This window comes from Anser anser (genome assembly GCF_964211835.1).
Source record: "Anser anser genome assembly, chromosome: 2".
Classification (NCBI taxonomy): domain Eukaryota; kingdom Metazoa; phylum Chordata; class Aves; order Anseriformes; family Anatidae; genus Anser; species Anser anser.
Genome location: NC_139721.1, coordinates 110,467,890 through 110,495,156, shown reverse-complemented (window position 1 = coordinate 110,495,156; position 27,267 = coordinate 110,467,890). Strand labels below are relative to the sequence as shown.

General features: G+C 42.8%; 1 protein-coding gene across 1 annotated transcript in view; it reads right to left on the bottom strand.

Annotated features, from left to right (window-relative positions):
* The window catches only part of LOC310894206 (uncharacterized protein), a 182,138-nt gene that overhangs the window by 95,163 nt on the left and 59,708 nt on the right, over positions 1-27,267 (bottom strand). The window contains exons 4-6 of the mRNA XM_083824066.1: positions 22,689-23,060; positions 21,568-21,784; positions 5,287-5,426 (exon numbers count right to left, since the gene is read on the bottom strand). Of these exons, the coding sequence (XP_083680192.1) occupies positions 5,287-5,298 (12 nt within the window). The 5' untranslated portion in view covers positions 5,299-5,426; positions 21,568-21,784; positions 22,689-23,060. The remainder of the gene's footprint in view (positions 1-5,286; positions 5,427-21,567; positions 21,785-22,688; positions 23,061-27,267) is intronic.

Sequence of the window (27,267 nt, the reverse complement as noted above, 5' to 3'; positions counted from 1 at the left end):
GAGAATTTGGTCTAAAACTACCGGTGCTAATAAGAATAACGATGTCTCCTCTCTACCAGCCATCGCTCCTCTAGAGCTTGCAAATTAGCTTTAAAACTGGGTGCGAATCTGTAATAATCAAGCCCTGTCCTTAGTACAGCCTGCCAACATTGCACACACCAGCTCTCGCTCGCCTCTTGCCATCCCAGGCAAGGCAAAGCCGCCATGCTAGGCCGCAATGATCCCACGCAGCCCACCATGAGCTGATCCCTGCTCGAGGGACAGCGTCGGGAAACGGACACCACCGCAGCATGTCGACTCCTCCCCGCATTAAACCATCTCCATTGCCTGCAATGTAAAAATGTTTGTGGGATCAGGTGCACCAGCACTATATAGGAGGAATTCAAGATGGTGGGGAAAGGACACAAGGAGGCAGCCCGAAACAGTTGCACTCACTGGCCTGGCCAGGGGCTGCCACCACACCAGGAACATCGGGTCTCCCCTTCCTCAGTCTGCTCACCTCTCCTGGGCTATGTCACCGCAGAAATAGGTCAAGTCCTACTGACTCCTCGGTGCCCAACCTGCTGAGCACCAGGGCTGGGCAGAGCAATAAATTCCATTTCCTATCTCCGGCCTCCCCAGAAAGACTTGCCACAACAACAGCTGTGTGGACCCCCACGATATGGCAATTTATCACTCATGCCCAGCTGAGTTACATGGGCTGGTTGATACCATGCACAGGTACACTGCCAGCATGCTGCAAGCATGGACAAACATCACTGCACCTTGTACTCCAAAAGCACACTCCTTTTTTCACACATACCCCCTCCCCCAAAAAGGCACAGGCTTGCATGGAGCCTGTCCGGGTTTGAATTGAAGTGCATTCCCTGAAATGCAAGACAAAAGGCTGATTCCAGCCTTCTCCAAATTATTTTATTTCACAAATTATTTCAGTTTGACTGTGTTCACACCTCTGTGGTGTTTACTGACTTAAAACATGCTGGCAAATGTGTTTACTGAAGAAACATTCCCTACACCGGCAAATTTCAGGCAAATATTTGTGGTAAGCAATTTTCGAAACTGCAAACCCAAATATTTATCCCAGAAGAAGGATGCTACAAATCCAGTCAAAGAACAGAAACATACCATGTAACCTCTGTCTCCAGTCAGCTGGAAGGGCGTCCAGCAGATCTGTGGACAAAGAATCCTTCAGAGAGATGCTGGGAGCGCTTGATAAAATCCTGATGTGTTTACGGGCAAATCAAGACCCAAAGGGGAGGAAGGACAAAGTTTATGAAGCAAGCGACTCATTGCAATCATTTGATCAGTGTACCCATCACGTTTGGTGGGCAGGGGAGCACACTCTTGGCTTGACACAACTCCAGCAAGGTCCGGGTAAAATGCAGTGTATTTCTCTCTGTTTATTTGGCAAATGAACAGCAGTGGTACTCACTCCGGACTGCATTTTGCAGGCTACACCCTTAGAAGCAGAGGCAGCTGGTGGTGGCCACCAGGCCTCAGTTATATATGAAAATATCACCTAGATGGAAAGTCGTACATATCTGCAAAAACAGCCTTACGCCTAGATAAACCAAAGGAGAAAAAGCTAGCTTAGGAGGCAAATCTTATACTATACCCAAGCCAAGCATCTATAATATATGTTTTGTTTGGTATTTACACAGAATCTATCTGAAAATGAAGGTGCCTTTAGTTGCCAAGGGTAGCAGATGTGTTTTCTGGAGACTACTGCCAAAAAGCAAGTTAAGAAAGGGAGAGAAGTGGAGAGGGAAGTTCAGCTTCTTCAGCATGGAGAGTTTGGTGTCTGAATATGCTATGTCAACCCACTCACAATAAAATTTAAAACATTTAACCCAAACTGCTGAGACTGCAGCTGACTGTTTTCAATCTCACTGACAGCACAGCAATCAAACTTCAGCCACAGGGTTCAGCCTTCCTGACGGGTACATTTGCCCGCCATCTGCAAGTGGTATGTGGGACATGCCAGAAGACCGACTGCAGGCCAAGCCTGAGAATCTGCAAGGGCAGAGTTGGCTCAGGGACCATGCCACAAAGAAACTGGGCAGCTCAGGACACCCAATGAGCCCATCTTGGCCCAACTGGCCCTCCCCAGTGCTGTTTCTCCAACACCCACCATGGGTGTGAGGGCTTGACCAAGCTGTGGCACGCCGCCCTCCAAGCAATGCACGACTCCTTCAAATTCAGCACCTTGATGAAGCCACAAGAGGAAGATTGTGTGGCCCCTGGCCTGATACAAGAGCAGCGCTGTTCTCTTAAAAACAAAGGGTTTTATCTTTATCTCAGCTTTTCCATCTTTCAAGACCTAAAATTTCATTCTCTAAGCACTTCCTTGAAGATGTTTTAGGCAGAACTACACATAAAGAAGCCCAAATGGCTGACAAAAGATCAATAGCATTTTTCCCAATGAGACCTATGGATACTGTATTTTTAATGTGTACTTTTAACCTCTTTCTGACTCCTCATCTCATTGACTACACACAACATATGGTTCTAGCAGTCAAAAGAATTAAGCAAATATCTAAGAAGATAATGAAGCAGTAAAACCTATGCTAGAGATTAAATTCTCTAGAAACCTGTAAATAAGGGGAAAAGATTTAGAATGGTGCTTCACTGCAAAAAGGAAAAGAAACGGAAGACAGTTTTATTTTAAAGCGGCTGCGTACCTGAAGAGACTGAAATTGTAGAAGAATTTGTCATTTATGTAAGGCACAGGTGTCAATCTTTAAAAACTGAGAGGGCTCACTGATCCTTGGCAAGGGAACAGGAGATGATTGGTACCAGCAGCAAAACACTCAGTCAGAGTCTGCTGGGGAAACGAGCTTTTGGGGTGCAGTGAGAGTTTGCTAAACTCCCCATGGGGAGGAGGCAGAGCCTGGCCTGAAACAACCTTGAATGAGAGACAGCAATCTGAGCCCTGCAGTCAGCCATGGTGCTGCATCCCCTGCAGGGAAACCACCTGGACCAATGCACAGCAGAAAGCATCACAGAGTCTCCTTGGGCAACATGTGGCTGCATACTGCCTATGTGCTGTGGCCCCTTGGGAGGCAGAAGCACACACACATCTTTCTGAAGATTTTCCAGTTACACATTTGCACAGTTGTTGTGTTGCACAGAAATTCAAGTGACACGGCAATGACCTAACTTTGTCAAGATGGAGAAGGGAAAACCTCAGCATCTGACTGATCTAAGAGCAACACAAACTTCCCTACTGGAATGTCACAGAAACAAGATTTAAGCCCCTGAAAAAGGCTCCCAACATTGTAAAGCCTTCCATATATTAATAAGCTTAATTATTTGTGAGTCTCTCTGGAGCCTAATCATTAATGCACTGTAATTAATGCAAATGCCAGTCACTATGGCTGCATCTACATTACCTGCTGAGATATATATCACAGAGTCTGGAGGACATGGGGAATGGTGGTATAGACCACGGCTCTCACTGGGCCTGCGTTTCCCTTGCAGAGGTCAGTACGCACTTGGGCATCATCCTAAAAAAACGTGCTCGCAGGCTCAGGAACCGAGAAGGGCTACTGCATCCAGTAGTGTACTGTGAGTAAGGACAGAAAACCTCATCAACCGCCTTACAAGCCAGTGTAGAAAGGTGGACTCTCAAAGCACTTTCTGTTGGTGGCTGGTTACGAGAATAAAAAGGAGATCATTCATATTCTTTACTGCTCCACAAGGGATGAAGAGTATTTTAAAAGGAGCAGCCTATAATGGCAGTAGCAGTAGACAGTACTTTCTGGGATTAAACTGCAAAGCAGTATTTGCAGAAAACTGCAGTGGTTCAGCCTCTGCGAATTGCAGAGCCCTTTCCTTTGCATGGCTCTAAACTTTCCCCTCAGCCCCACCAAAGCTAATTGAAATGGACAGCACGAGCTATTCAAGAAGCTCTTATTTTCAGAGAAAGAAAAATGTCAGCAGAGACATTTATATCAGCACAATCATTTCTTCGGGTCTTTCGCCCTCCTTCTCCCACCCCTGGTTATTAAATAGATCACTCTAGCTAGGAAGTTCTTCATATAAATTCCTTACCTACACACCACTGCTGACTGGTTGATGATGCTGTCAACTTCCCAATGCCACAGTGTTCTTTCAGAAAAAATGTGAGTATTTTTTTCAGATGACATACTATTTAACAAAAGACAACAAACAACAAACCTCCAACTTCAGATACTGCAAAAAACCATCATCCTGTGACCAAGAACTGCAGAATGCCTGAGGTAAGAAAATACTATTTATTCTTGTAATGGATTTTATGAACAAATCAAATGAGGTGAGATGTTTCTGAAAATTTGATCATTCATCACCAAAGCCTTTTCTCATCTTGTACTCATCAGTTCTACTACCTGCCGCTGCTGGAAATATGCCCTGTACATAGAAAAAGACATAACGTGCATGCACACATACACACACACACACACTTACTCAGAGGCACACACTCCAAGCAAATGCCTGGCCTTCTTTGGAGAACAGCAGATTTATAAAAATTCAAGGAACATTTAATCAGTCATTTTTATTTGCTTTTCTTTTAATAAAAAAACCTACTCCAAATATGGAATGTGAACTATTACCTACTTTCTAAATGTTGGACTTAACTACTCTCCTCTCTTCTTTTTCCTCCATCTCGGAAATAGGCTTAATATAGCTGTACAGGATATGCACAGTATTTTTAAGGTTAGAGTTTGATTTTGTCTTTCAAAATGGTAATGACTTTACAGTTACAGAGATATAAAAAAATCCCAACCATTTGGGGAAACTAATACTTCAGTTATCAGTTAACTTATAACTTAACCTTCAGGCATTTTCTGAGGTTTTGGGAAAGATGTGGCCGCAAAAAGGCGGTTTTATTCCTGGCAAAGTTTTGTATGTGTATATGCATGTTTTGTATGTGAGTTTTAATGTCATGAAATACCAGAAAGAAGTTTTGGGGTTTGTGGGAATAAATTTTCTGTGTTTATGTTCATTTAAGGGAGGGTGGCCAAAAACGTCTATTCACAGAAGCTTGGCAGCAATCCCTCATAGAGACAAATAAGTACATTACAAGATAGTACTGTTCCCTTCCCACTGTGTAGCAATGTAGGATTTCACACCCTGTTCACACTGCAGAAGACTGAATGAAATTTATCAGTGCTTGAAGGGATCATTAAAAAAAGAGCAAAACCCAATCCTTGCCCTGCAGACACTTGCAGTTAGTATCTGCTTGTATCGGGAGGTACTGTGATGGGTTCATAGGATGGAAGATACATCTGCTGAGGCCATACCTACCCTAGATTTCATTGCAGGCTGGTGTGTCTCTACTGCTCATTGGCAGTGTGGTCAGTCCTGAAGTCAATCCATGGCTTGCCCTTGGAAGATTTCCCTCAATTTTTAAATCTGGAGGCAGATGGTTTTTCTGGTTGTGGTTCCTGCAAGACGGAAAAAAAAAAAAAAAAAAAAAAAAAAAAAAAAAAAAAGGAGTCCCAAACTATTCTCATTTTCTTTTCACCTACCTTGGTGGCTCATAAGCAAGCAAGCAGTTGATAGAAATGGTCTTTGGCAACCTATCATCCATCATTTTCAGGCTGAATGGCACCTCGCTCTGAGGAAGCAACACTGTGACTATAAATAAATTCAAAACAATGTATTTAAAATATCTTGAGGCTCTCACTCCAAAATTATCTCCCCAAAATAAAACCAAAGAGGTTATTTTTCTTATCTCTTCCATATCACCCTCTCTTTTTCCTCCTGCTCTAGAAGAAATTTGTGTTCTTCCCACAAATTTCATTCTTCCTCTCCTCTTGCCAGCTGTTTTCCATCCCTGGCACATGTGAACTTCTTCTTGACATAATTGTACAATGTTTCTTTTCTCTCCACCTCGCAGCAGTCTTAAAAGACACTCTGTCAGATATCAGTTTCCCTTCCTGGACCATTTTCAGCTATCCTGCCCCTCCAGAGCTCTCCAGAATTTGTGGCACTTAGGGGATGCATTGAAAAGCATTGCATATTTCTGACCCCCAAGGGAAGCCCTACAACCTCAGAGGTAATGAGAAAGCTGCAAAATCTGAGAGTGAGGGCAACCTGGAGGGACATCAGAATAGATATCTTCAACATTATTCTTCATATGTAATAAAACTGGCTTTGCTGGAAGCCTCATGAAGTCTTTGCCATCTTTGTGACCTAATTTTTCATATAATCGAGACACACAAAGATCTAAACTAAGGAAGTGTTTGGGTCTGACTCCAAAACTGGTCAGATATTTGCAGTGATATGGCACCACGAAATAACACAAGTGTGAAAGTCATTTCAATGAATGAGGTAGATTTAAATAATAATAATAATAATAAATAGAACAAAACTCTGGTGTGACCATTATAATTTCCTTTAAAATCTCAAAGACTTTTACATTAATGGCTGGCTTGTTTCTAATACATTGGGAAATAAATACACATATATATGTCTTATCACATTAGAGCAGTTTTAAGAAAATGGACCATAACGCTTTTCTGGCAAGTGATTTGGCTGTGAAAATATTTCTGCTGCTGTTCTCATACTGTAACAGTACCAAGCCATCTGATCTGTTCAGAGATAATTGAAGTAGGATTTTTTTTTCTTTTGTTTAAATGTAGTTCTGAAGTGGTTTCACAAACACCCTTGAATATTACCACAGTAAATGAAAGGCAATTTCTAAAATGCACAAATTAAATCTTCCTTCCTTCCAGTGTTGGTACAAGAGCAGGAGATGGTTTTGCAAAGGCCCTTTGCATCCTTCCTTTGCCATGCTGAGATGGAGACTTGATCTCACAACTTTACATTATATTCAGAGCTTACACCAAATGGGTTTAAATTTTATTTGTTTTCAGCTTCATCTCAGTTAAACAGTCTGGAAATGGCCCTGTAGGTGAAAAATTCTGAATTTCAGTCTGAACCAAGTTTCCAAAGGCTTCAGCAGTGTTTCAGGTCAGACAAATCAGTGACTGTTGTATCAGCATTACTACATCATCAGGTGTAGTAGGTTATTCAGACGGTTATTCAGACCAGTTACATTAGGCATACGGTTCAGCCAGAAATCAGACTAGTAGTTATAATTGCTTATTACCAAAATAAATAAATAAATAAATAAATAAAAGTTGTCCCTTCCTGCATCCAGTGGAGAGAGAGGAAGGTGCTTCCAGAGCAGGTAATTTGGACTACCAAAGTTAAGTGCAATAGTTCTCTGCTGTTTGACGAAAACCTTGTAGCTCAGAACCAGGCCTTGGATGTACACTATCTGCTGAGAATTTGTCGAAGCAGCTGGAGGTAATGCACCCAGACCACTCTGCATTGCTCAGAAGATGAGATACTCTTTCGGGAACAAGAGGGAGTTTTCTCAGGACTGCCATTTTTTAGCTGAAGCCATGTTGGCTGTTGCATGGAGCTTGGAGCGTCACCCCCCTCATGGCAAGTCTTCCCACAGCAGCAGCTATTGCTGTAGAGGAATCTGCTGGCAACAGAGGTTGTATCTGTAGCAGTAAATTCAGGATGGCCAGGACCACTCAGGGGCAGCGAGGCCAGCTGGCAGAGAACAGCCTGTTTCCATGCAGTCGAACTCTCCTACTTTTCAAAATGCATCCAGGTTGAATGTTTCCACAGAAGCTTCATTTGTGGTTACTTAAAACATTTGTTCCTACTGGCACCACAGCACTACCAAAAGACAGATGGGCTGGTGGCAGGTAGCTTGGCTGACAGGCACCCAGGGATGCTCGAAGGCAGATCCCTCCTTTTGGATCTCCCGAGGCTACCTAGTGGGAGTGTGGGGAGGAGCAGCAGCAGCATTTCACTGTGCTACAGCTAGGTCTAAAGGCAACATGTGCCTGAACCCAAAGTTTATGAGCCCATCATGCAGATAAAGCTGACAGTATTAGGCACATCATAAATATTCATACAATTTACCTGCTTAGGGGAGCTAGGGAAAAAGCAGCTCTAGGAATAAGGCTCCTCAGGACAGTGTAGGAGTACCATACATGCAAAAAAGCACTGGAAAATCTCATCAGACTGGAGGGCATCCCTTTGATTACAGGATTGGTTTATTTATTTAAGTCATCACAAAACCATACCAACCAAGGAACAGGACTCCAAGTAACAAGCAGCCAAGACAGTACAACTAACACTTCACAACAAAAGGTTGGTGCTCAGGGTGTAGGAAACTTTCTAATCTATTTTTTTCTGCAAAAGACACCAACATGTTACATCCTGGTGTTTCTAAGAAGTTATTTTTCTTTGTTAAAGGTTTCCACCAGTGGGCCTTGCTATTTATTCCGTGAAGTAAGAACAGATTATTTAACAGCAGAAGTTTATTCTTTTGTGCTGCTCCCATCACGAAAGCTCCTGAACACTGACTTCCTGCACTTCTAAGATAGAAGTTGAGGAGCTGTGCCTGGTGGTGGTTGGTGGGAAAACTTGCGCTGGTGTAAATGCAGACACAGAGTCACACAGCCTGTTTACCATCCAACTGTCCCCTGCTATCTGTAGGCATAGCATTGCTCCTGCAGGATTCATTGGCACAGAAGTCACAGGAGGCAGAGCAGGAAAACACTTCGAGATCTCCCATGGCAAGAAAAGCTGGATCTCAATACTTTTCCCATTGGGCACTTGTTTCCCTTGCTCTGGAAGGCAGTTCTTCAAAGGAGGCTCCCCAGCTCCAGATATTCTTGTCCAGTTCCTCTCTATCCTAATGGTTTTTTTTCTTGCTTTCTAATTTTCTCTGCAGTTTATGACCATCACTTCTTGTTTTGTCCACCACAGATAGATATCATTCCCTCCTCTTTCTACTTCAAAACTGTTATCCTGTCCCATTTCCCCCACCAGTCTACACACCCTCAGAATAAATAACCCAAATCTTTGCCTTTTTTCTCCTTAGACTGTGTCATCAGTTCACATTTTCTAGATATCTTAATCTTGCTGTACTCCATCTTCTCCAAGCGATCTACGTCTTTCTTGAAGTGCAATGCCTGCTACTGAATATGGAATAGCTTTATAAGCAGAAGGATTACTTTATGTCTTTTTTGCTTACACATATCAGGATAGGCTTTCTCTTTTTGACAACAGGCTTACATTGCTCACACATGCTTAGCTAGTGGCCCAACATAGTTCCTCAATAATTTCTGAAAGAAACCATCCTATTTCTCATAGAAACCATCCTGTTTCTCATCCTATGTTTAATTAATGTTTTTTTGCCCACTCACTTTTATGAGGCTCTGTGGAATTCCATCCTTTTTATTTATTTTTTTAAGGAATTTTCTCCAATTTGTATAAAAATCACTTTTAATTCTAACTCTTTCCCCCATTGTGCTTGCAGTCTTTCTCAGACTTGCTTTATCTTCAGATTTACTAAGCCTCCCATGATCTGGTTCATTAAAGAGAGCATTGGATGAAACTGCATGGGGAACAGGCATTCATGCACTATTCACAGGGGGAGATTTCCAAAGAGCTGGAACCTTATCACAATTTAATGATATATATTTTGAAATTCCAGTCCCCCTTTTGACATCCACTACCACTCTTCTAGGCTATGAGCTTCAAATTCACTCCTACACAAAGGCTGTAATAAGATCCGAGAAAGCATTTTCTAATTGATAACGCTGAACTTCAGCCAGGCATGTGAGTCTGAGATCTTAAATTATCCTAATTCATATCTGTGTGGCTTCACACTTCATGTGTTTACTAATAGAGAATTTACATCCCTTCCAGCTAACAAAAAGGTTTGAAAAGCCAGTGGCCTTCTTTCTGCTGCTCTGCATCTTCTTGCTGAATTTAAGTATTGTACTCATTGTGCATTAACTGTATATTATTTATATACAGTTTATATACAGTTATAGAAGCATATCTCACTTATTTGACTGGTAGAGGCTTGCTTTTTCTCTGCTGAACTCCTTGAAAACTGAATCCCTTTGTTCGATGCAGCAGAGCTGCATATCAGGGGTCTGCAACACAGAGGCAGCATGCTCCAATGGGCTGAGAGCCAGGATCTCCCTAATTTCAACTCTAATTTTGCAATATAGAAAGTTGCACAGGTCTAGGCAGGTACTTTATCTCCCTCCCTTGTCTTACTGCCAGCCAGCACTCAACCAACACAACAGACAATGCTGTTTCCCTTGTTTTCCATCAAAGTCCAAAATTAATACCCGCAGTGAGTTTCGCCCAGCTAAAAGCTCTTAACTACAATTATTCTTTCACATTTTCAGTGCATATTTACCAACAGCATCTTGGAAATAGGCTACCAGAACTTCTGCTGGTGTAACCACGAGGCTCCACAGATAGCCAGGAGAACAGTTTTTGAAGGCATTATGTTATTGAACTATCTGGTTCTGTAAATCCAATTTGATGAGATCTGCTATAAAACCAGTTTCTGCACCCTTGAGCTTTACTGCAAAACACCTGCATTTAGCCTTCTTTTTTCTACTGAGGGCACAAATATTTTAGAAGCTGAATCTCTTAATGGAATTGATGTATCAGGGAAGAGCAGGTGGATTTCTTAAAAAAAATAAAAAGCAAACATATGGAAGGGAAGCAGAGGAAGGAAAGAATAGTTTCACTAAAGAGAGTCTTTCTGTGCAATACAATACTAAAGAAATACCATGAGAAATCAACCGCAGGAAAATTAGGAGCTACAAAACTGGAGATAAAACAGAATTAGAAGTAAAAGAAGCAGAGCAGGAATACAATCTACAAGGTCAATTGATAAAATATGTAGCAAGCACTGAACCAACACCAATCAATACCGCTCAGTATGAACAGAATCACAGCCTAATAACCACATCACATCCACTTTATGGTACTATCTATCACAGCAGCAGCGGGAGGCCGTGGCAATTCCACTTTCTGCACACTCGGATGGACTGGCCTCACTCGGAGCTCCTGGTGCCGTTTCATGCCACCACGAAGGTGGCAGGGCTGCTCCACAGACAGCAACACCACCCTTTGGTTGAGTTCACCAGAGACTTGGGACAGCAAATCTGGGGTAGGGGATAGGCAGGATGGTGAGAAGCTGAGCATGCAAACAGGAGGATTTGGGCCCAAAATGTTTCATTACAGTTTGCAAGGAGTGCAACACACAGACGAACATACAGGGCATGGGGGAAAAGCAAAGAGAGGGAAGGTGCATGTAGCGCAGGGGAACATACACCACTGCATGGCTCAAGATTCATTAGTGAGGGTTTGAAAATGGGCTGGAGGACATGTGGATCTGAGACTTCATCCCACATTTTGATCTCATGTTTATAAAGTTCGACTCATATCATAATCTACTGTATCTTTAAAAAAAATGCTGGTGGATCTCCTTCAAGATTTTCATAAGGAAAGACAATCAGCAGCAGTTATGCCTCAGGAAAATACTGCTCAAATACTGGAATACATGCAATATAGGCTGTGGTTACTACTTATGCCTAAAAAGGATTGCTGAAGGGAAAAAAATAAAAATAAAAATAATAATTAAAAAAATCCACTCTTTCTCCAGTTACCCTTATTCCAGAGAAGAATGGGATACTAAATATTGCTTTAGTTATGCAAAGCCACAGAATTTCATCTACTCAGTCTAAACCCTGCTGTGAGACTGGAGGCTCTTTAGGCTACCGTCACTGCATGCCAGCACCAGGAGCAACCAGTCTGGCACAGAGTTGCCTCTGCCCACCATGGTGCTCACAGCACGGCCAGGCAGGACACAAGGACACTTTTCAAGGTTTCTCCTTGATTTTCTCCACACCTTTTTCCTGTCTTTCAGCCGGTTCAAAAAAAACCCTCTTTTTATAAAGTTTGAGTTTCAGGTTCTTTTTGTTTGTTTTCTTTATTTGTTTAGATTTTGGAATATAAGTTCATCATTGTCTGACAGAATTCACAATTTCACAATTTTACAAATTGTGCAGGTTAACTTGTTAAAAAGAAAAACAAATGAATTTGACAAAGACTTAATGAGATGAAGAAGCCTCATATTTCAAAACATTTAAACTCACCAAAAAGGTCTTACACAACCTTAACCTGCTTGAAGCAAAACCCACCAGTAAAGCAGGCTTACAGCACTCGTGAACTAGCACAGTTCGTCTTCATTTCATAACTAAATTTTCAAGAAAGATGCTGTACCATATTTTTTCACTTTCAGTAAAAATGGTACTATATAACTTATGGGACACATTTTGAAAATACCATGTGTTGCTTGTACTGCTATCTCAGAAATGTAAAGAAATAAACCTTCCTGCATATATTTACGAAGCTGTTTGCAAGATTTTAGAGTCTAATTAATTGTAAGTTCTCCCCAAATGAGAAAATAAAGAAATCACAGGGAGATTGAGAAGCAGCACAAGAGTGGAATTATCTCAGGAAATTAATCAAAATGTGCATAACCAATTATTTGACAGATATTATTTCTCCTAATTATAGACAGATACTACAGCTGACAGAGAGGTAAGGTGGCTTTTTACATAATAGCAAAGCACAGGACATCTGTCACCAAGATCTATTCTACAGTTAGTTCTCTTAATACCTCAATTAAGACAGTCTCAGATCAAACTCGGAGATAAATAACTCTGCACATTTCCTATTCTGTGGCTGTGTAAGCAAATGAAGCCCACAGGCTGCTAGGTCTGGAAAGTACTGTCCTGTGTGTTCACCCCCTTGTCCAGATGCAGGAAGAAGTCCAGCTGAGACTGTTATCCTGACCCATGCCCAGCTTATGCTTGCAATATGCTTTTGTGCTCACATTATCCCATGCTTTTCGCAAATACAAAACAACACTGTTGAGTTTCTAACGTCCACTATTCACCACCCCATGTGCTGTTCTGACAACTAAGAAGTGACTTCAAAATGCTTCATTGCTAGGGGTGGCTTTGTTTTGTTTCAGTCATCAAACTCAGCACAGTCCATCGAGGTTAATTCATCACCACCACCCCTGGCAACACTTTTATGCTGCTCCAAATACTGCCGAGGCATAGTTCAAACATGCACATATTTATGTTTATGGATGACCACACACATTTATATGCATGTGTATACAAATACATGCATACAAGCACAGAGACACAATTCAAATGCAGTTCCATCATGTTTTTCCTTTAAAATAATTTTAGCCAGTGGCATTGCAAAATCAGCCTGGCCTATAACCAGGAGCCTGCACCTGCACAGCTCCCAGTTGCAGAACCCCTCCTGTAATTGTTAAGCAATTTGCCTGTTAAGCACCACTGGCAAGAGTCTGGTAGCTCTTACGCTCAAAAAAGCATTTGTTTGGCTCATATGTTACTAAGACACTGCATTATTCTTCGGGCCGTCTAGAAAGCTGCCTGTTGCCATACTGGCAAAAGGTTTTGCTCTCTACATGAAACGCTACTTTAGCTCCAAGGAGCACAGCCCAAAAGAAACAAATCCTTCCTAAAACAATGTTCCTATCCTACGTGTTCCCACTATATTTGGAGATGTAGGAAGGAGCAGAGCTCATTGTTCCCTGCTCCCACTCCTAATCCTGTACAGAGTAGCCAATTCTGGTAAGGAGATAAGGAATAGTTCAGGCTTTTTTTCTTAAACAGAACAATTACTTTCTGTTTCTCTTCACTCTCTTACCAGACTGTTTTAGCTAGTCTTTCGCTAGCATCATTATATACATTCTGGGCAGTGCAGCTGACATTGGCAATAGCAGTGAAAACGCATTGCTGCCCATGCTGCAGTGACAGAACCAGACTAAAGGTGACCCAGAGACTGTGGGGCCACACTCAGCTTCCTACAGCTCTCTGAAAAGATCAAAAATAAGCAAGTACACAGATCTCTGGTGAATTATTTTTTTTCAATTTCTGGTGATAAGTGTAGTCACTTATCGTAAAATCACTAATTCCACCCATATAGAAACACATCTGCTAAACTGAACCAGCTGCCCTCTGTAGCCAGTGGGAGGCAATAGGCTGACAGAATGACCCCTCAAGATGCCTATCTCAGACACATACCTTGAACGAGACAAAACAAATTTTGGAGATGCCCATCCTGAAAAGTTAACTGCACAAGGATCCTGGAAAAGTTTGGCTTATGTCCATTTATAATGGTAATAAAATATGAATGATTGGCACTGAAAGAGCTGGAGCTGAGAGAGAGGGATCCTGCCTTTAATATCCTGTGGCCAGCACAAAGAACACACAGAAAGGCACTTTGTAAAGTGCTGATTGCTATAGAAACCATAGCACCATTTCTGTGTCTTTTATCTTTATTCTAATATCGCCTCTAAGCTTGGGTTAAGCAAAATTCTTGGCCATAGTCCTTTACTTGGAGAATTTCTAACACAGGACAAAATTTGAGGCCGTTTCTTGCCTTTCTTTACAATTTTTACATGCACACACTGGCTGAAAAGCTTTTTAGCCATGCCATTAATCTGCAGGTGCTTTAGTGAGGAGATGATGTGCAGATTTAACAAACTACTGAAGATCAGTACTTGAAAAATGGGAACTATTGTTATTTCATGCCTTGCAGATTATGAACTGATATCTGTAGCCTCCATCCTTTGCTTGCATTTCCTAACTTGGAAATCTCTGCACATTTAGAGGAGCATTCAGTTAAAAAGGAAATGGATTTCTCTGTCTAATTAGTCTAAGTGCTCTCTCCTAGCCTTTGTCCTTGTCTTTCTGGGATCTCATTTATGGTGCTATTTAAAAGGAGTCACATCTGTTACAATGAGCTGTCTGTCAACTAAACATCCCATATCAGGCACAATTTTCTCTCACCTTTTACTTATACTTTTCAATAACAAGATGATAGATGCAGATTTTAGTCATCAGTTCTTTCAAACTGCTGAAAGGAAAGTTTGCCCTCCTCCCCATCCTCTTCCAGCTTGCAATATACTCTTGATTTAGAGGCACCACGAACACAGAACAGAAAACCCGGATGAGTTTGGCCTCCAAGTTTGCTTTTCTTTAGACCGTTAAAAAAAATCAACTCGGTCTTTGCATGTTTTAATTGAAAAGAGTGTTAATCGCTCAGTAGCAATAGACATATGCCTCACGGTAAATTTTATATTCACCCCTAGCTGTTGCAGCTGGTGTTGATTTAGTGTTACCCTGATAACCCTGCTGGGTGGCTTTTTACTTGATTTACATTCTCTGTGACGGGTGGAGGTAACATTTCCAGGAGCGTGAAAACAAAGTGACCTTACAGCTAGAATCTTGCTCCGACCAGCAGCAAAGCAGTGTTTTCACCACCTAACCTTTAAAAGCAAAGCTCCACAGGTCACCCCGAGCAACACTGCTGCCACAAGCTTTGTTTTCATCTACCAGCCACAAACATTCAGGGCCAGCTTTGAACATTATGGGACGTGTTGGAAAGAGGCGTTAACCTTGGTCCTGCAGCCTCAGCACAGGCTAGCCCAGGGAGCACCAAAGCTGCTTGGGCAGGGGCTGCCACCAGGACCTCTTTTACAGCTCCCAGCTGGATGTTCACAGCACCTTGCTGTAGTGCTTTTATGAGACGGCTCTTTCTCCTGCCTTTGTGGGGCATTTAGCTGTGAATCCTTAAGATATTGCTTCTACTGTGCCCTGCTTTTAGCAGACCTTCAGTAGCTTGGTCACAACACAAGTAATGATTAATAGTAAATTATTAACGCTATTAACACTATTGCTAACTTTGTCTGAAATGCTCGTGCCCTTCTTGTAATGGATAGCTGGTTGCTACTTTCTGCAAATTTAGTATCATACAGTGGAAAGAACAATGTGTATATACATATATATATATTTAATTAGATTTTCTATTAGTGAGTGATGAGTTACTTTCCGCTTTCTTTTTTTACAAATTCTGGTAGGTATGAAGTTGAAGTCTTGGTCTACCATCTTTGTTTCATTTTAAATACAGACAATAGCCTTTGCTGTACAATCAGCATATATAAAACCAGACTTAAAATTCCTTATGAATCTGTAAGAAGAAAGAGCAGAAGCAAGGCTCAGTCTTTACAAAGACCAAAGTGTGCACCTGGCTGAGCAAAATAGTTGTTATCAGAGGAGAGACCAATATGCAGCATTGCTGACTGCCTCTTTATGCTGTTTTCCACCATTTCTGTTTCAGATGACAAAACTCCACCGACACCAACTGATATTTAACAGCTAATGTTTCGAAAGTTTGTTCTTAAATGTAAACTAAGTCCTGACACATCATCTAAGCATACCCCTTAAAGCTCTAGTTCACGCTGCTGGTGGGGATGCTGGATGCAGCCCTTATCTGATCTCACTGAGCCATAGGGCAGGCTCTTTGCCGCATTCTATCTTACAGTATAGATACCTTCTCCTAGATTGTATTATTTTTATTTTTTTTTTGGTATTGCCAAGTTTATCGTGAAGCACAGCATACAGCCAGAGGGAACAAAATCTCTGTTTTTAAACAGCGTTCCTTAATGAGCCTGCCCCAAATTAAAACAGCCTCCATTATAACTTCAAAAACCTTCCCACTTCTCAGAGATACACTGCGTATATCTCAGAAGCAAAGTTCATGCCAAAGGGCATTTTTTTAGCTTAGCTGCCAAATGCTGCATTAACTCACTGGCTGCAATGCTGATTCATCAGACCGTACTCATCAGAAATGCCTGTGTGCTCTCAAATAGAGATTGCTTTCTTTTCTGGCAGTTTAGATGCCGCTTCTGTGACAAGTTTCAAGCTTTATGGCCTCAGTAGATACCTTATTTGATTCTGGATTGCCACCATAGGTTCAGAACTACCAGTTACCCTTTCAAAACCTCTCATGGTGTTGGGGCTGTGGGAGGGGGTATGATTAAATACGATTGAATTTAATTAATTGCTCTTTTTGTTACAAAAGCTGGACTCTCTTTGGAAACTGGACCACAGGTACTGTTATCTGTCCATCTTGTGGAGGATATTTCTGTTTTCAAGGGACCCTAGCTCAACAGGCACTTGTTCTTTCACTGAAACTTATGTGATGTACAGTGCTGCCTGCTCCCTGGTATTTCCAATTTCACTGAAATCACGGGATTTTAGCAGGAAGCTGGAAGTTAAGAGAAGGAAAAAATAACAAAAAAGCAGAAAAAGAGTAGAAACTGGGGGAAACAATATTGATTTGGCACTTCAGGACAAAATTAATTGCTGGGCAGAGGCAGATGATGTAACAGGGCATCTGATGAAGGGTAAAATCACCTTTTTCAGTAAATTTAAGAGAGTAGACAATACTGATTCTTTCTCTCATGCTCAAGTGTATTAAATGTAGTTTAGAGAGGGAAGTGACTGATTTAGTTATTTATTTATTAATCTCAAAAAATATTACAAAATCTATGTTCTGACTTATGAATCTTAAGGGCTGAATCTCTTTGGGTTACCACTATCGTCAATGAATCCAGAACACACAGTTTCTATGAAATTCACTGGGAAGCAGACAACACATTGGGCAAAGAATATGACAAATTTTATAACATTAAACACCCCCCTATCTGGAAGTGAAGAGATTCCAGCAAAATTTCACTTTGGGATTCAAAGATACTTGGTTTTGGTCTGAATCTGTCCTAATCCAGCTCCCATTGCTATTTACAATGTTATTAAATGATAGTGCATTTTAAAACATTGTAATTCCCCTTGCACTGGTATTTTATGGGCTGAAGTCCCATGGTCTCTTACGCAGCTGTCAAAACCTCCAACTTTCCCAGGACAACTGTTACAGTTTATTTAAGTGCTGTCACTGCCAAAATCCTGGGCATTCTGAAAATCTGAGGGTAGCACAAAATAAACTAAAGCTGAGCATCAGAAAAAAAAAATGAAACAGGGAATATATTGCTCACTGACTGAGTCAATCTGAAAACGCATTAGATAAAGAAAACCTTATTTGAAAAGAAGCCCCCATCAGAATTTTGTTTTTTACTGCAAAACTCAGTCCTGACATGCTGCAAAAAACAGGCACTTTACTCCAGAACCGAGGGCTGCCTTTGCACTGCTGCACAAATACAGCTTTTACCATAGGACAGGCATGTTCTTTCACAGCTTGGTAAATATGACAGTCACCCAGCCACACCCCAGGGATGCCAAACCATTGCTCTCCCACTTAGCTCTCACCGTCAAATACTTCTACATGGCCATTTACAAGGACAGGAGAGTTACCAGCTTCTGGACCTGGAGAACCCAGCCAGGACAAGCACAGAGAAGGAGGATCCAATAAAGATAAGAGCAGGACAGAGATCATAACAAACTACTGCAGGTGCCTCTTGACTCCTTATGTGCTTGCAGGTGTCATGGCTGAGAAGAAGCTGGTCCAGCCTGGAGGCAGCAGGGGCACTGCAGAGTTTAGGGCTGGAAGGCAGTGAAGGAATTGGCCAGGCTCTGGCTTTTCCTCTGCACCTCTTTGTAAGAGGCTGGTTGTCCTGCTGGGCAGCGTGGCCTTTCTGATACAAAACATAGCACCCAAAGAAAACACACTGATCAGTCTTAAGGTAAAGGCAGGGTTACAGATTTAGTTTTCAAAGTTTCCTTTCAATTTATTTAAAAAAAAAAAAAATTAAATTGGCACTACCGAATTTAATGACAAGGCTACCCTGCTGAGTTTGGAGCCCAGAAAGCTATTGTCTCCCTGGTCTATGTATCCTAGATTGTGCTAATGTTTCCTATAATGCGGCTAATAACCAACCATCAGCAATAAATGCCTTGTCATCTCATTGTCGCACACAGCAATAGCTGGAGCAGTGATACTGACAAATGAACCTGCATAATCACTTTAGATTTCTTTGTTACATTTCACAGTGTGAAGACTGCTTCTGCTCAGCACGTCACAAAAAAACAAACAAGAGCTATAGCTGTCTCTTCCATCAATCTTGGCTTATTTTTGTCAGCCCTGTGCCTGTATAACCACAACCCCAACGCCACTTGGCAGCAGATGGAGAAGCTGATGGTTTGGTGAAGAGGACATAGATGGTGGTCAGAGCAAGACGGACGGATCTCCGGGCTTTCCCTTCACTTCTGTAAATAGTTTTTGCCTTGAGAGTGTTGACCGGGCAGGGGTGAAGTGAACTTTTTTTGTACTTTCCAAGGCTGCTTCACGTGGAAAAAGAGAAAAGTGGGGAGGGGGGGTCCTCATTAAAATCCAGTTGAGTCTGACATTTTCCCTTTTACCTTTTCAATCTTTTTATAGTTTCAAATCATTAACTATCAGCATGAAGCTCAAAGGTAGCGCTAGCCATCTATGAAACAGTGACACATTTGACAATAATGCTTTTGAAGAGCTTGTCACATCCTCTTCCCAAATCAGTCTCATTAATGCTCAGACTGTCTCTCTTTTCTCCCTGCTTCTTTTCTCCTGATTTCTCTCTAATTAGCTTGTTTTTTTTATGCTCCCTCGTTCCACGGTTTGAGCTTAAAAAAAAAAAAAAAAAAAAAAAAAGGAAGGAAGGAAAGGAAAAAAAAATGAAAAAAAGGAAAAAGAAAAAAAGAAAGGAGGTGGATGTCATTTCCATGAACCCCAAGGCCAAGTTAATCAGCAGAATTAATGACTCTATTACCCATTAGACTTGGGGCTATAGCGCTTATATGGCAGCACCCAGTGTTCTCCAATCCCATGCTTCCACGCTTTGCTCTGACAGACGTAAACTTTTGCTCCCTCCTGCAAGCCAGCTCCCCAGTCTGGTCCTCAGTGGCTGTGATAACCCAGGAGGGCAGCCTAGGCATGCCCTCCGTGACAAGGAAAGTGGCAAAAGTCACCTTTTGAAACAAAGAAGGCGGGAAAAACAAGGTAGTATTGATTTTTGTTCTTACTCTTGCCCATCTCCTGGCAGCGCCCCAGCCGTGGCAGTCCTGCTGCTGCAGTTCCTCATGCAGATGTTTGTGGGTATGACCTGCAGAGGTGGCAGGCACCTCTTGGTGCTTCACATCAAAATGAGGCCCTGCAAAGCAAGATGCCCACAGGATTTCTCTCCCAAGGTGCTTTACTTTCCCGTCTTTGGAACCTACCTGCCTGTGCAATCTGCAGAACGTCACTTGCCTTTTTGCAGAATAGAAATGAAGGAAGGCAGGCTCTAATGCCAGGAGCCACCAAAAGCAGTTGAGCTTGGGAGGGGGCTCATCCTGATGTCCTACTCCTGGAGGACACATAGCTGCCCAGAAGGATGGCAGGGAAGGGCTGGCACAGGCTGGGAGCCCCCAGGGACAGATAGAGTTTCTCTCTCTTTGTGCCAGTGCAGCCCTGGGGAGTGGGGAGCTGGGCAGGCAGCAAGAGCTCATCTGCACCTCTCCTTGCTCTGAAGACACCCTAGCCCTTCTTGGATGCAAATATATAGAGTACATGCAAATTGGCACCTCAGAAAAAGCACCAGTTAGGGGAAAGTTGGGTCCTTTGGGCAAAAGGGGCAGGCAGAGCCCATCTGAACACTCTGGAGTGGCATGGAAGAAGGTTTTTTCCTTCCATGTTTTTGGACCGTCACTGGAGGAGGACAAATCCAAGCATAACCCCTAGGAATTACTTGCACACCTGCTCTAGTTTGCAGTCATGCAGCCTTAAAGTCAGTGGCAGCTCTGCCTTGACCTCTCTAGGAGCAACCTGACCATCAGCAAGTGCCTTGTTGGAGGAGGGCAGCAAGACATCACACATGGGGCTTGCACCTCCCAGAATGCAGTGGAACTGCATAGAAAACACTCGTTTGTTTTTGAAAACTTTTAGATCCTTTTAGCCCAAATAAAAGGAAGCAGAAATTGAGCTTTTCTTCATGGACTTCATCATGCCCCTTACGTGGTGAAGCAGCCCCTGTGCCAAGAACAGTGCAGGATACCAAGCCCAAGCCATAGGAGATACAAGCTTCTTACACAGCTACAAGTAGGGACATTTTTAACTACCAGAGATGGAAATAGAAGGTAAAAGACCAGTGCTAAATTGCCAGTGTAGCCGAGGGTATCCAGGAAAGACTGAAACCATTTCTTGCATGCACTCCTATCAACTCCATACACACCTCTCAGCTCTCACACACAGGCCCTACTACAGCATGGATCTGAACCAAGGTCAGCCAAGCCTGAGCTCTGCCTCTTTCCTGCTTTGCAGCACTTAAATAAAGGGGACAAAAATAGCAGGAAGCCGCAAAATGGCTGGGCGAGGCTCCCTGCTCCTCCAGGGAGCAAAAAGGCTTGGGAGCACAACATTTCCAAACTCTGCCGCATGCCATGGCTTAGCTCAGCCTTGTACTGGAGTTTTTACATTATAACTTCATTACCCTTGTTACAGTTGCAAAAATACATAGAATGCATCTCGACATTAGGAAGCCCCCACCTGAATGGCTCAGTGAGCTCTCCCTCAACCCATCACTGAGGAATAACAACAAGCAAGGGCACAAGCAAGCAAGTGCATATTCAACATCCCACTGCCCGTAGCTTTTCGCTTTCTGGTGGTGGTATTTCACACGGCTCCTTTTTTCTTCTCCCAAATACCACCCAAAGGCCTGAGCCTTAAAGTCATGCAGGTGCTTACTGAAGGGCCCAATGCTCCGAAGTAAACGGGAGACAACAGGAAGAAATCATAGATCCATCCCGTTTGGCGCAGCACCACCGCCCTCGTTACCAAAACGTCACCCGAGCCAGCTGTGGTGGTGACAGGGGCAGAACATACCTGCTGCTGTGCAGGCACAGGCGGGGCATCTCAGGCTGCAGATCCACAAGAGGCACCCAGGTCCTTGTGTCATCCTCCAAAGCTCAGTTCCATCTCCTTTTTCATCAGCATGAAGATTTTCAGCTGCCATTGTAGGCTGTTGCACACAAGCCAAATGAAGAATATTTTTTTTTACATGACCTCAGTAATCCAGCAAAAATGTTGGCCTCAAATTTCCCTGCAAAACAGGTAGAAAAGTTACTTTAGCAGTCACTAGGGGAAAATAATAATCAATGAAAAAATTAGGATAAAACCTACGAGTAAAAACCGAGCAGCAGCCTAGCCAGTGATTAGCATTAGTGCTTTTCCCATGTGGAGGCATTATTTTGCTACCATATTTTTCACACAATGTTGTTTCAAATTCACTGGACCAATGTGATGGAGCAATTGCTCCCCTCGCTCAAAACTAAACTGACCTGAGAGAACATCCTTGATTTTATTGCCTTGCTGTGAGTGCCTGTTCAGAATTCAGTGCTTCTTTAGATGTAGCTTTAATATGCACTTCTCCAAAGTGCTTTCAACAGTAGATACAGCAGACCAGAGATAAATTTGGCCCAGTGCACTTAACCACATGAAATAGCCATAAGGCACAGGGGACATCCTCCAGTTCCAACTCATCTGCCCCCCAAAATCCATAATAATAATATTTTTATTTTAGCAGTCATACCTGAAGGCCTCTAGGTACTTTAAAAAAACGTATAGAGTAGTAAAAGCAATTTAGTCCCCGATACTTGAATATTCTAATTCATGGTAGATTATTATTCCTTTGCACACATATTGCTTTAGTCATATACATTTTTATACCTTTCCTTTCACTGTACAACTGCATTCTTAACTATATTTACAGACTGCTGTATTTTCCCTCATTATTTATTCATCATCTCCTATTTTTATGTAAGTTATTGTTTTCAATATATTTTATAAATCAATAACAAAACTTAAACTCCAGCTTTTGTTTGTTCAGATGGAAGAAGAGACAATACAGAGCTATGCATTCTTTGTTGGGCCACTTTACACATAGGAGGACAGAGAGGATTTGGCCTCACTCCCAGCAGGAGAGGAACCATTAACAATCACATCACCTCTTGACTTCGCTGCATGCAACTGTGAGCAGGCACAGGTACCAGCCAACTCTGTGCTTGTTGTTGGGAGGATGCATTTTGCTAGCAGACACATTTCAGGAACAATCGATATTCCTTCAACCGTCAAGTTAGTTGAAGCTGTGCCATCTCCCAGAGTATCTTCCATCTAGAAGTAGGGGTGGCCTTGGCCAGTCCTCCCCAGAACCACTGCCCCTCCAACAGCACTGACACAGGCAGGTCCACACACATCCATTCGGCGTGGGAGTGCCATGGCAATAATTATCTGCCTTACGACTGGCAGCGCTGGATGTTTAAAAACATTGCACTTCCGAGCCCGCTGTTTTTCCATGTCTTGTTCCTTGAAGGGCTTTCCTGGAGAAGAACACCGAGTATGGTTAATCTGAATTAGCTGCTAAAATGGATTAGCTAAAATGTATTAAAGCTCTATGTACATATTCTCCTTCAGAACTAAGTCGGCCTTTATAAGTCTTATCTCACTTCATTTTAATTCTGAATGAGAACATCTACACAGGGATTTAATGCAATTTAATAGATCCACTCTAAATTCAGACCATTTAGCTAGTTTGGATGTGTTTCCTTCTGTGTCACTGTGTAGACAAACCCTTAAAAAAATGTGTCTGAGAAATGGCTGGCAGAGAGTAGGAATCTGTGCAGTGTTGTACCTCTTTTCCTGAGGAACGCTGCCTGCTTCCTATTTTCACACAAGTATATGCCACTCATAGAGCCTGGCAAAACCTCCATGCTCCCTCGTAATTTTGACACAGAAATCTTTGAACGAAACTTGCTTCTGAAAAAAGCCAGGATCCTTTCCATCATAACTGCTCTAAGGTGCCTTTCAGGAAGTCCATCTGGTTCTAGCAGGCCTGACACAAATGCAAAATTCAGATGTCTGAAAAGAAAGAGGCAGCTCTGTCATAAATTCCCTCCTAAAGCATTGAGCCACAATGAGACACAAACACTGTTTTTTACAAAACCTTTTATTCACTGAGCTGTTATTACCAACAGGATCTGCTACAGGGTTGTTGCTATCTACCAGCTACTCCAGCAGACGAAAGTGAGGTCTCCCTGGAGTTACAGGAGACCGGTTAGTCCCACTTGTTTGTCTGTATTTGACAGTGCTGAAATGCAGATCATTTAAGCTGCTTAAGAGGAACTACCATGTCTCCCTAACTTTCCTGTCTCGGAAAGGAGAAGGAATGAGCTGCTAATACAAAACCTTACTGCCTGTCTTACAGCTTTCTCTCTTTCCCCATTTATCCATGCTGATATTTTAAGCCTTCTTCCTCTCTGTTAGGTAGGTTTCTGTTCAGAAGTTACATATTTCACTGTTCATCTCCTAAGGGCACACAGAATATCATATGGAAGGGAGCTGTCATTTCTCTGCCATTCCTGTGGGGTTTGTATCATAATTCAGAAAGGCCTGGGCAAGCCTGTAACTTGCAGGATTTTGCAAGTTTTCCTGCACGTTTTCTTTTCTGAAGACATTTAAAATAAAAATCCTCAACAACAGTAGACACAACATGTACAAGAAAAATATTTTTTGTTGTTGGATTTCAGATGGAGTAGGACAGGCCAGTGAGAGTCACGATGATGCTTCATTGTTTGAGGCATAGGCCTGTGTCACTGCCTTCTGACAACAAGCTCTTAGACGGCACGGGGAGAAGAAAGACAGCAGTTCTTACATTGCACACATCCAGTCACTGGCATCTGAAAAAGACTGGCTTGTCACAATCAGCTCCACAAGTGTCACCAGACTCTCCAACAGAGGTGAAAGCAGAAGGGCTTGTTCTGGGTTTGATGCCATTCCCAAGCTACCAGCTCATTGCCTTTCCTTCATCTGTCTCCCCATACAAAGTCAAGCACCAGATCCTCAGTGTCCTAACAGAGCTCCTGCGTCCCTCTGCCCATGCCTATCCTTGTCTCTTTGGCTCCACCATCAAGCTATCTTCAAGCTCTTGTACCTCAGAGGACATCTGCAGTGGATTATCTTCCTTCCACTTTACATACAGATCATTTAAAAGATTTCCACTGCTGTAGCATCTCTTCTGATGAAGTAGCATCACTCCTTTTCCTTCTAAGCATATTGTAATGCTGGTCTCCAGCTTTGTATGCATCACACCTTTGCCTATCTGCTGTAGCTTCTTGTCTTGTTACCCACCAACCCCACCCCCTTGTGGTCATCAATGCCAGCTTTGCTGCTTGTTCTTCCCCTTCTTGTGCTGATGTTTTCCCGTGCTCACTAGTACAGACCCTTACACAAAGCCCCTCTCTACACCTGTCCACCAGCTTTGCCCACTGGTCCTTCACGTGTCTGCTCTCCTCGGCAGGCAGGCCCACATAAAACCAGCCCATCAACGATGCCTAGGGCAGCTGAGAGTCAGCTGCCACGCAGTTTTACAGGATTTTCATTGCAATTGCTTAGAACTATTTTGCTCCTCTTTGCCATTCTCCCCTTCTCTTAGACTACATGACTTCACATGGGGGCTTGTATAGCACCAACCAAACACCACTGCTCCTCAGCCCCAGTTTTTCTTCCTGATATGAAGACATTAAAAGATAGTGTCTGCTGAGCCTGGAAGCACCTTGGACTTTAAGATAGGTGTTGCCTTTTCTCTCACACACATGCACAAACATTAGGTGGTCATGTAGAGCATAACTGAAAGGAACTACTAAAGATACAGTTAGTGAATTGCCCTTTTGCTTATAGCTTGTTGCAGTAAGAATATCTGTCATTCTCTTAGTGGTTTGCTGCTTGGAGGGTGATTTTAATTAAAACGTAAAATGTCAAACATTAGTAAGAAGGAGGATAACCCTGTGGGGAGTGAGGATGAATCAAATTTATTAGTCACTGAGCAGCAGGCTGGTAGCCCTTCACTTGGAGAAATTTTAAAAGGCAGTTAATGCAAAATATAGAAGCAGGCTAATCCCCACCCCACCCCCCCATTCTAATGAACTGTCTGAAAAACAATACCACAGGTTTCCACCAACTGCAGAAATTAAAGGTAAATCTGCTACAGAGATTAAAACAGCCCCGTCAATATCATTCTGCAGGATACAGCAAAGAGGAAGTCTCATTTACAGACTGTAAAGAAAAATCTTTCTCTTAGGGGTATTTCTCCCTGTTATCATGAAACGGCTGTGCTTTGCAATGTGCACAGTGTGTAACAGGACTGGGAGAGCAACTTGAATTCAGTAGCAAGCAAGAAAACCAGCCCTTGGGACTATTTCTTAGGGAACCATTTCCAAGAGAAGAATTTGCCCATCCAGACTTCTCAGGAGCAGGGAAGACTAGCGGAGAAGGTCAGGATTACAGCACATACAAACTCCACCTGTTCTCCTTACCAGACCAATATGCTCTGAAACCACTGGATTGTTCTGTCGGTCTTCCGACAGAACAGACATCATCCACAGGCAGACAGCACCCTCATTATTTTGTAATGTTCCCTTTTAAAAAACTGTTTCTGGTGTACTATCTACAACATTCAAGCTAACAAACACTTTTTCTTTAATTCTCAAGTTTCAAGCTTAATAGACTAAAGGCAAGAGTAGAACAACATCCCATCTCTCCCATATATATACCCATATATATCCTGGATGATAACCTTGTCTCTAAATTGGAGAGGCATGGATTTGATGGATGGACCACTCTGTGGGTAAGGAATTCACTAGATCACAGTATTTTAGTTCTGGGTACCAGCTGCAAAGCCCTTCAGGGTAGGGACACAAGAAGTTTGGCCAGTTTTAGAGATAGATGGCCACACTCAAAGAGCTGCGGTCAACAGCTCAATGTCCAGGTGGAGATCAGTAATGAGTGGTGTTCCTCAGGGGTCAGTATTGGGACCAGCACTGTTTAACATCTTTGTCTGTGACATGGACAGTGAAATTGAGTGCACCCTCAGCAAGTTTGCTGATGACACCAAGCTGTGTGATGCAGTCGGCATGCTGGAGGGAAGGGATGCCATCCAGAGCGACCTGGACAGGCTGGAGAGGTGGCCCTGTGCAAACCTCATGAAGTTCAACAAGGCCAAGTGCAAGGTCCTGTGCCTTGGCCAGGGCAATCCCAAGCACAAATACAGGGGGGGTGGAGAATGGATTGAAAGCAGCCCTGCGGAGAAGGACCTAGGGGTGTTGGTTGAAGAGAAGCTTGACATGAACTGTCAATGTGTGCTTGCTGCAGCTCAGAAAGCTGGCCATATCCTGGGCTGCATCAAAAGAAGTATGTACAACAGGTCAAGGGAGGCAATTGTCCCCCTCTGGTCTTCTCTTATGAGACCCCACCCTGGAGCACTGTGTTCAGCTCTGGGGTCCACAGCACAAGGACATGGATGTATTAGAACAAGTCCAGAGGAGGGCCCTGAGAATGATGAGAGGGCTGGAGCGCCTCTCCTATGAAGGCAGGCTGAGGGAGTTGGGGTTGTTCAGCCTGGAGAAGAGAAGGCTCCAGGGAGACCTTATTGTGGCCTTCCAGTACCTAAAGGGGGCCTACAGGAAAGCTGGGGAGGGACTCTTTGTCAGGGAGTGGAGCGATAGGACAAGGGGTAATGGCTTTAAACCAAAA